The sequence below is a fragment of the Lactuca saligna genome, chromosome 4 (assembly GCF_052625555.1).
Source record: "Lactuca saligna cultivar CGN05327 chromosome 4, ASM5262555v1, whole genome shotgun sequence".
NCBI lineage: Eukaryota > Viridiplantae > Streptophyta > Magnoliopsida > Asterales > Asteraceae > Lactuca > Lactuca saligna.
Window position 1 is genome coordinate 106,898,491 of NC_136420.1, and position 9,447 is coordinate 106,907,937.

The 9,447-nt window shown below is 33.4% G+C and overlaps 2 protein-coding genes across 3 annotated transcripts; both read left to right on the forward strand.

Annotated features, from left to right (window-relative positions):
* Positions 1-2,116: 2,116 nt before the first annotated feature.
* LOC145040011 (uncharacterized) lies at positions 2,117-6,278 on the forward strand. Its single transcript, XM_078988006.1, has 8 exons — positions 2,117-2,557; positions 2,640-2,792; positions 2,895-3,051; positions 3,098-3,309; positions 3,397-3,489; positions 3,605-3,952; positions 5,904-6,016; positions 6,113-6,278. Exons 1-8 carry the CDS (start codon positions 2,117-2,119, stop codon positions 6,276-6,278), a joined length of 1,683 nt encoding a protein of 560 aa, XP_078844132.1.
* Positions 5,590-8,793, forward strand: LOC145042585 (uncharacterized). Of its 2 annotated transcripts, none has more exons than XM_078991035.1 (7): positions 5,590-5,653; positions 5,904-6,016; positions 6,479-6,576; positions 6,661-6,892; positions 6,972-7,168; positions 7,938-8,125; positions 8,216-8,793. In XM_078991035.1, the coding sequence occupies exons 3-7, from the start codon at positions 6,479-6,481 to the stop codon at positions 8,500-8,502; spliced, it is 1,002 nt and encodes a 333-aa protein (XP_078847161.1). In that variant the 5' UTR covers positions 5,590-5,653; positions 5,904-6,016; the 3' UTR covers positions 8,503-8,793. The 2 variants fall into 2 exon arrangements, with proteins under 2 accessions (XP_078847161.1, XP_078847162.1); XM_078991036.1 differs by lacking the exon at positions 5,590-5,653 and adding an exon at positions 5,665-5,795.
* The last annotated feature ends 654 nt before the right edge of the window (positions 8,794-9,447 follow it).

The following is a 9,447-nucleotide window of genomic DNA, read 5'->3' on the forward strand; positions in this document are numbered from 1 at the left end:
TATCTACATAGGGTGTAGGAGCGTATTGTGGGGTTGTGATCCCTATTTAAAGGCTCTAACTCCTTGAGGGCCTCCCCATACTCTGCATCCACCCTCTCATTCAGTCACCTCGAAACCCTAGCCTCTTTGTTTGATTTTAAAGCCTAAAAGTGTAATTTTTAGGCTTCATCATTTCTATAACCAAAATCCATACCCATCATGTACTCTCGGTAGCCCATTTGTTTCTCTTCATATCTGACCATTGAAACCCCCCCCCCCCCCCCACACACACACACACAATCACTCATTTGTCATCATGATTGCTTTTAACCATATCATCTAACATTTAAGAAGGGAAATTATATACTTACCCCTAAAGTGCTTAACGTACCCCCTTATTAGTGAAACAGTGATTGTGTACCCCATATGATTTGACAATTAATATGAGTGATGAGAGTACATATAGTAGCACCCTTTTAGAAACACTACTCACGTAACCCCTATGGTGTGTGTGTGTGTTGGGGGCGTGAATAAGCAAACACAACATTTAACACCTCCTTCCCCCTCAAGGGCGGTCCTAGCTAGGTGCCCGGTGTGGCACCGGCAACACCTAGCTTCCGCATACGAAGTAGAATTTTTTTTTTAATTTTTACCTATTGTGCCACTACGTAAAAAAAATCTTGCAACTACTAAAAAAATTGTGCAACTACATAAAAAAAATATTGTCACTCTTTCGGGAATTACCGAACGAAAAAAAATAATAACGAGCCAAATGTTTTATTCAATTATAGTCTAAAAGTCCAATTGTCGAAAGCCGTAAAACCCAAATGAAACTTAATTTGCTAAATTAGCAATTGGGCTAATTTCTTGTAAAGAATATAGTCCAATAATCCTAATTGTAAATTTGTAATTGTTAATCCACTTAATCGGTAGAAAGAAAAAAAAAACCACCCGACTAGAAGATTACAGGGGCGATGCACGACCACGACTACTTGACTTCTGCCAATTTGCCTCCAAAATTCAATCGCTCATGGATCATCGATCATGCGTCTACTATCGAGTGTCGACATTCATAATTCATTGGATACCTTGCAAGTTGCAATCCTTGGAGGCTTGGACGGTTGGACCTTGAGGCAATGAGGCTTGATCGATTTCAACAAGACAACAACAATAGCCATTCACAGATCACTCAATCTTCAATTTCTACTGTTTTGGTTAATAAAATACACTTCAATCTTCAAAGCCCTACACTATAATGAAGCAAGTAAGTTTTACCAATTACCAATTCTTTAAGATATTTGAAATTGATATGTTTTTTTGAAGTTAGTGATTGACTTGGGTGAAATTGATTTGTTTTGTTGAACTTATATTGTTTGCTTAGGTTATATTGCTATGTTTTTTATTGAATTGATTGTTTGATTAGGTGAAATTGATATATTTTATTGAATTTATTGTCTGATTAGGTGAAAGCAACTTGTTTTATTGAATTGAGTGTTTGATTAGGTGAAATTGATATGTTTTATTCAATTTATTGTTTGATTAGGTGAAAGCAACTTGTTTTATTGAAGTCATTGTTTGATTAGGTGTAATTGTTATGTTTTTATTGAATTTATTGTTTGATTAGGTGAAAGCAAGTTGTTTTATTGAAGTCATTGTTATGTTTTTATAGGTTAAACTAAGTGATTTTTTTACCAAAAGACAAAGACCTAATCCTAATGAAAGTGGTGAAGAATGTTCCCAAATACCAATCACCAATCAATCAATGCCTTATGTTTCTAATCCTAATGCAACTCCACAAACACCAATCACCAATCAATCAATCCCTTCGGTTTCTAATGCAACTCCACAAACACAATGCTCTAACCAACCTAATATAATATTGACTTGAAGGATCTTCCAAAGGACCCAACGGATAGGCCATTGATTACAAGTTACAAACCAAATATAAGAGATGATGTAAGAAGAGCATATTTGCTTCAAGGACCGTGTCAAGTAAGGGCACATAAGTTTCCTAAAAAAAATAGGTGATAGATTTAGAAGATTCGCTCCTTCATGGTTTGATGACTTTGATTGGTTGGAATATAGTATGAAAAAGGATAGTGCATATTGTTTATATTGTTATTTGTGTGGGGACCTCATGGGACAAAAAGGAGGGAGAGATGCATTTTTTCCCCAAGGTTCTGATACTTGGAATAAAAAAGATGCATTTCGGACTCATGTGGGTGGTATTGATAGTTTTCACAACAAAGCAAAAGAAAAATGTGAGTTTTTAATGAGGGAAAAACAAGCTATCCATGTAGTCTTGAGGAGGCAAACCGAAGCAGAGGATCATAAATATAAAGCTCGATTACTTGTTTCTATTATTGTTGTTAGATTTTTATTGAAAACCGGTTTACCGTTTCGTGGTCATGATGAGTCGGTTAACTTGGAAAATAGAGGGCTATACATTGAAGTGTTAAAAGCCATTCGAGAGACTAGTGAAGATATTTTCAACAATACTTTAGAAAATGCTCCAAAAAACAATCAACTAATTTCCCCTGAAATTCAAAAAGAACTTGTGCAATGTTTTGCACAAGAAGTACTTTTGAGTATTCATGAAGAGATTGGTCAAGATGTTTTTGCTTTACTAGTTGATGAATCTAGTGATGTTTCAAAAAAAGGAACAAATGGCTATTGTTTTGCGTTATGTCGATAGTCTTGGCTTTGTGAAAGAAAGATTCATAGGTCTAGTGCACGTGAATGATACATCTTCTTTGACACTCAAAAACGCCATAAATGAAGTACTCACAAGTAATAAGTTGAGTTTTAGTCAGGTAATTTATTCTTTACTTTTTTGTTATTTCAATTTAATATATATATATATATATATATATATATATATATATATATATATTAATTGTTTTAAATTTTAATAGATAAGAGGACAAGGTTATGATGGGGCTAGCAATATGCGAGGGGAATTTAATGGTTTGAAAGCTTTGATATTACAAGAGAATGACACGACTTTTTATGTACATTGCTTTGCACACCAACTTCAATTAGTAGTTGTGGCTGTAGCAAAGAAACATGATGGTGTTACTGACTTTTTTTGAGCAAATTTCGTTGGTGGTTAATGTAGTTTGTGCATCGTGTAAAAGAAAAGACTTACTACGAGAGCAAGCAAGAGAAAGGGTGCAAAAAGGCTTGTGTAGTGGTGAACTTGAAACCGGAAGAGGGTTAAATCAAGAGACTACACTTGTTCGAGCGGGAGAAACAAGATGGGGTTCACATTTCAACACACTCACAAGTTTGATGAAGTTATTTGCGGATGTTCTTGTAGTTTTAGATTCTGTAAAAGAGGAGGGAGGGTCATTGGCAAACCATCAACAAGCATCTGGAATCTTAGCATATTTTAAATCATATGAGTTCGTGTTTTAGTTACATATGATGTATGACATTTTACACATCACGAGTACATTGTCAAAGCAACTTCAAAGAATAGATCTAGACATTTTAGAAGCGGTTTCAATGGTTAGAGGGACAATGGAGGCATTGCAATCTTTTAGAAACATAGGGTTTGCTAGCATTTTGCCAAAATTATCCTCTTTTTGTGAAACACACGAAATTGATAATTTGGATATGGAAGAGTTGTATATTGGTGCGAGAAACCATAGGACTACAAAGACTAATAGGTTTTCATTTTGAGGTTGAAATCTTCAACACGGTGGTAGATATGCAACTTACAGAATATCGGGATCGATTTAGTGAAACAAGCACCCAATTACTAGAATACATGGGTGCTTTGAGCCCTTGTGATTCATTTGCACAATTTGACAAATCAAAGTTATTGAAGTTAGGTAAGTTATACAAGTATGACTTTGATGATTCAGATATGATAGACCTTGAAGGACAACTTGAGATATTTTATCACTCTTCCATCAAAGATGAGCGCTTCGCTAGTTTGAAAGGAATTTCCGACCTTTCTCATTTGATGGTTAGTACGTGGGAGCATCGGTCTTATCCTTTGGGTTTATAAGCTATTAAAGCTGGCTTTGATATTACCCGTAGCGACCGCAAGTGTAGAAATATGTTTTTCAAAGATGAAGCTCTTGAAGAACGACTTGCGTAACAAAATTGGCGATGAATTTTTGAACGACGCATTGCTGTGTAATGTCGAGACCGAAACACTTGCGAAAGTTGAGAATGAAAAAGTAATGAAACAGTTTCAAAAGATGTCTGCACGAAGAGGATAAATTTAAATTCTACTATATTGTTGTTATATTATGTTTAACCAGAAAAAAACATTGTATTAAATGAATAGATGTTTTATATTATGTTTGACCGATTTTTTTTTTTAATGTTTTATAATATGTGTGATGGGAAAAACAAATTAGAGAGAATTTCATATATATCCTTACAAACTTTAAATATTACGTAAGTATCCTTATAAAATTTGATATTACATATATGTCCTCTAAAACTATAGAATTCACGTTTATATCCAAATTTATATTTTAATTAGGATTAAACAAATTTAATACTTAAAAATTGATCTAAAATAGAAAATATTATATGATAATACTAAACTGTCCTTCCTAAATAAAATTTAACGTTGAACCAATTTAATTAGAATCTCATGGGTTGCTTTTCTCCTTTTAGGTTTAGGTTTTGGAATTCTAAATATGATAATAAATGAAAAGCTTTGGTTGAGATAAATAGAATAGGAAACAATAGAGAATATGATAGATCACTTGATTAGAAATGAGTTTTCCAAAAAGATTGTATGGATCGATTAATTTTGCTGTATGGATTCTTTAATTTTTTACATACATCTAAAGTCTTGTGCTTCAAATCGATAATTATGTGTTCTTCTTCAACAATTGGCTCAAATTCCAAAATGAGTTTTCCAAAAACTAGAATGGAAATGGATGCGTTAAAGGTAAAACTGCTACATAATATAGTAATATACTTCATATTTTCACAATCATTCGAACCCATATGTTCTATATGTGTCCATACAAGCTTGTCTTGTATTATTATACTTTAAATTTAGGAACCTAAAAGAAGAAGAAACGATACGGAAGATAATCCTAATTTAATTCGTTTAATCGTTAATAAATTGGTTTTCATTCTAATATTTAATTTGGAGGGATATTTTAGTAATATTATATGAGATATTGAGTTTTAGATAAGTTTTTAAATATTAAATAGGTTTAATCCTAATTAATAAATGAATTTGGATATAGACGTGAATTCTATAATTTTAAGGGGACGTATATGTAATATTAAATTTTATAAGGATATTAACGTAATATTTAAAGTTTGCAAGGATATATATGAAACATTCTTGCGTCGGCCCCTGTTCCCACTGTAATCTTATCACCATGAAGATGAAACATTCTTATAATCTAAAGAATACAATTATAGATATGAAGTTACAATCTTTCATGTGTTTGAGATATTTTATCCATCTTTTTAAGAAACGTGTAATAAAATTAAATGACGTTTATCTTTGTAAACATATTAGTTTCTAAAAGCGTCGTTTAAAAATAAAAGTTTAAGGATTACATTGTATTTTATGGATATATGAAGGACTATTTGTGTAGATAAAAGGAAAACAGAAAGCTCACAAATTATTTCTCTTCGACTCACACGCATAGCGTTGACGAGGTGAATCGGGCGGAAGTTCCACAAGGTAAACGTTGAAGATCACTTCTTCTATTTCTCAAAATCCGTTCAGATCTGCCCATTCTATGGTTTCTGCTATTTGATTTACAAGCCCCATTGAGAAATTTCTGCTACTGTTTGCCATTAGCGATTATATTCTCGGAATTAGTGTAACTTGCAAATTAGTATTCGTACACCATTATATGATCTATAATCACGTTAGTTGATTTACTAATTGACTAGGTATTTACTACAGTTGCTTTTATGATCCAAACCAGGTGTTGTTAATTTCAGCATCAGATCGAATCACTATCCCAAGTCCCAACCTCACAACCACTCCTCCCGCCGCCGTTCATTGCTGCACTGCCGTCGCAACCATTCATCGCTGCAGGTAACAAATCCAAGACTCATTGCTAACATATTTTGTTGAGCATTTTCACGTCTGGATATAATGGATATGCTCCATTTCAAATTTACCATCTTATAGCTTAGAAGTTCATCCTTGTCCTCGATCTTTAGTAGGAGCACGATTAAAAGCTGAAACAACCGCCATGTGGCAAGCCTTCGGGCTTCGAGCAGAAGATCAAATGTCTGGATATTTACTCTCTTCAACTTCGTTAGCTGTTCTTGAAACCCAACAAACGAATCTCTAAAACCCACACCACAAACCTTTTGAAATCATATCCTCTACACTTTCAATTCACGATTTGAGCTCAAACAAATTCACTCCCAAATCATCAAAATCAACACCTGAGACTGTTATATGGAATTCATGTTTGAAAGATTTTGCCTAGAGTGATTCGCATATCATATCTTATTCATTCTAACACGAGTAAAGCAACTTTCTTATCAGATGCTGCTACATTGCTACTGGATTACTTTCCTTTTATCACTTTCTTGTTTCTTGGGTGTTCTTCATGCAAGCATCGGTGATGCTGACCCTTCATACAGGTAAACCTTGTATCTTCATATCTTCATATCTCCATATCATCTTTCAACTGAAAACTTACACATCTTTTTTTGTACCTAATCTAGATCATGCCTAATAGAATGTGAGAAAATCGGATGTGTTGGAGACACATGCTTTCCACACTGCAACTTCTCATCTAATCCCACCCCTCAGTATCTACAATGGAAACAATGGGATTGCCAAAGTGATTGTAGATATCATTGTATGCTAAAAAAGGAGCAAGAAAGAGCATCATTAGGTCAAAAACCAGTCAAGTATCATGGAAAATGGCCTTTCAAAAGGGTATTTGGAATTCAGGTTTGTTCATTCCCATTGATCTTAACACTTCAAGTTTGATTCTAAATAACATTTAAAAATTCAAATATCTTTTTAACAGGAGCCTGCTTCTGTTGCATTTTCTGCTCTCAATTTAGCAATGCATTTTCATGGGTGGCTTTCTTTCTTCTTTCTTTTGCATTACAAGCTACCTATGAAATTAGATAGAAAGCCTTATTATGATTATGCTGGTTTATGGCATCTATATGGGCTTCTAGCATTGAATTCATGGTTTTGGAGTGTTGTTTTTCATAGTAGGTGAGTTTATTATTGATCTTTAAAAATTAAGGGTGTGTTTGGTGTGATGGAATCGGAATGAAACCACAAAGGAATGGAATCAGTCATTACATTCCAATTCCATTACATGGAAATCTGTCATTTCTTGTTAAAATAAAAATAATGACTTTTTCTTTGGCAAAATATTAAATAATCGGGACATTTCTGTTGGGAAATCTACAGAAAAGTCCCAAACTTTTGGGAAAAGTTTCAGTAAACTCCTAAAAGTTTTTTTTTGAACAGAAAAGTCCCGATTATTTAACATTTTTCCCAAATTAACGAAAATCCTTTTTTATATTTGAACAACCAATGACAGGTTATATGATTTTCTCAAAATAACGAGACTTTTCTATAAAAAAAAAAAAAACTTGAAGGACTTTATTGAAAGTTTTCCTAAAAGTTTGGGACTTTTTTGTAGATTTCCCCATTTCTGTTCAAAGAAAAAAAGAAAAGACTTCATCTACAATTCTTCCAAAATAATGAGACTTTTCGGCATAAAACCCTAAAACAGAACCACAATCAAAAATATTTTTAGTTACTTTCGAAAAATAACAAAAAGATAATTTAATTAAACTTTTGAAATCTCAATAAACATCATTTTTATTAAACATTACATAAAACAACCAAAATTTTCATTCCCACCCCCTCTTCAATTACCGCATACCAAACACTACCCAATTGATATATTCTTTTTCCCCAAACATATACAACTTCATATAAATATCAAATAACAAATTTTATTGTTAAACAGAGATATGGAATTAACAGAAAAACTAGACTACTTTTCAGCAATCGCATTACTTGGATACTCCCTCATTATATCCATCTTAAGAAGCTTCAATGTAAGGCTTGAAGCTGCAAGAGTCATGGTTTCAGCCCCTTTACTTGCATTTATCACCACCCACATTTTATACCTCAACAACTACAAACTCGACTATGGTAACTTTCCCATTATACACATATATAAATAAATAATTTCTTACAATCAATAACCAATAATTTAAATTAAAAAAAAAAAAAAATCAACAGGGTGGAACATGAAAGTGTGTGTTACAATGGGAGTAGCACAACTACTCATATGGGCAATATGGGGTGGAGTAACTCATCATCCATCGCGTATAAAACTATGGTTTGTGATAGTTTCGGGAGCATTAGCAATGCTTTTAGAAATATATGATTTTCCACCATATGAAGGGTTTATTGATGCGCATGCGATTTGGCATGCAACTACAATCCCACTTACGTACGTGTGGTGGAGTTTTATAAAAGATGATGCTAAGTTTCGAACGTCTGTGCTACTTAATAAGGTAAAATAACAAAACAAAACAAAAAGTGTCTGAATGGGTGAGGGATCGTAGGTGTAGGTGTAGGTGTAGGCATAGCTGCTGAATTGTTTCTTTTTTGCAGATGTATGTGGTGCCAGATGTTTCTACTTTTTCACATAAACACTCTTGTTGATTTTGTAATTTGTTGGTTACAAAAAAAAAAGGATGGAGTTAGTAAACAAGAGGAGAGGATGGGGTTTAACCCTTTTGTGTTGTTGGGGTGTTGAAATTAAACAAGATATCATTAAAGTTGGGTAAAATGATGAAAAATGAGTTTAGGTATTCCAAGTTTTTTGTGTGGTATGTTAAAAGTTATGGTTTCTGTCCACATGTTTGGTTTGTTACATTCACGCCCCCTAATTGTAGTTACTTTAACTTGGATTGGATGGCAAATATGTTAAAGTCTAAAGTAAGGGGTGCAAACGAGCCATGTCAAACCGAGCCAGGCTTTGCTCGGGTTCGTTTAATTTATATGAGGCATGAGCTCGAGCTTGGCTCGAGCTTTCTTGTAATGAGTTTGCCTTGAGCTTATAAAGAGTTATACAAGTTCAGCTGGTTTTTGTCTAACGTGTCTAAATAAGCTTAAGTTTGGTTCAAGCTTGTTAAAAAGCTTGTTTATTGATACCTTAAATCATTAATTTCCTATAATAATAATAATAATAATAATAATAATAATATATGTAGGCTCGTTAGGTTCGTAAGCCTAATCGAATAATAATAATAATAATAATAATAATAATAATATATGTAGGCTCGTTAGGTTCGTAAGCCTAATCGAGCTTAATGATAAGCTCGAGCTCGAGTTCGTTTAATAAACAAGCTTAGTAGTAAGCTTGAGCTTGGCTTAGGCTCATTTAAAATCGGTTGCGAATTGAGCTGGTAACAAAAGTTTTATACCTAAATGTCAATCGCAAATTCTTTTAGAAAAGGTCTTTG

What these genes read in the sequence shown, in the direction of transcription:
- LOC145040011 (XM_078988006.1), top strand. Translation starts at nt 2,117, where the DNA reads ATGGGACAAAAAGGAGGGAGAGATGCATTTTTTCCCCAAGGTTCTGAT. An exon ending in TTTTAGAAGCGGTTTCAATG is followed by an intron (nt 3,490 to 3,604) that starts GTTAGAGGGACA and finishes TGGATATGGAAG; the next exon opens with AGTTGTATATTGGTGCGAGA. An exon ending in CCGACCTTTCTCATTTGATG is followed by an intron (nt 3,953 to 5,903) that starts GTTAGTACGTGG and finishes GATCCAAACCAG; the next exon opens with GTGTTGTTAATTTCAGCATC.
- LOC145042585 (XM_078991035.1), top strand. Translation starts at nt 6,479, where the DNA reads ATGCTGCTACATTGCTACTGGATTACTTTCCTTTTATCACTTTCTTGT. An exon ending in GATGCTGACCCTTCATACAG is followed by an intron (nt 6,577 to 6,660) that starts GTAAACCTTGTA and finishes TACCTAATCTAG; the next exon opens with ATCATGCCTAATAGAATGTG. An exon ending in AGTGTTGTTTTTCATAGTAG is followed by an intron (nt 7,169 to 7,937) that starts GTGAGTTTATTA and finishes ATTGTTAAACAG; the next exon opens with AGATATGGAATTAACAGAAA.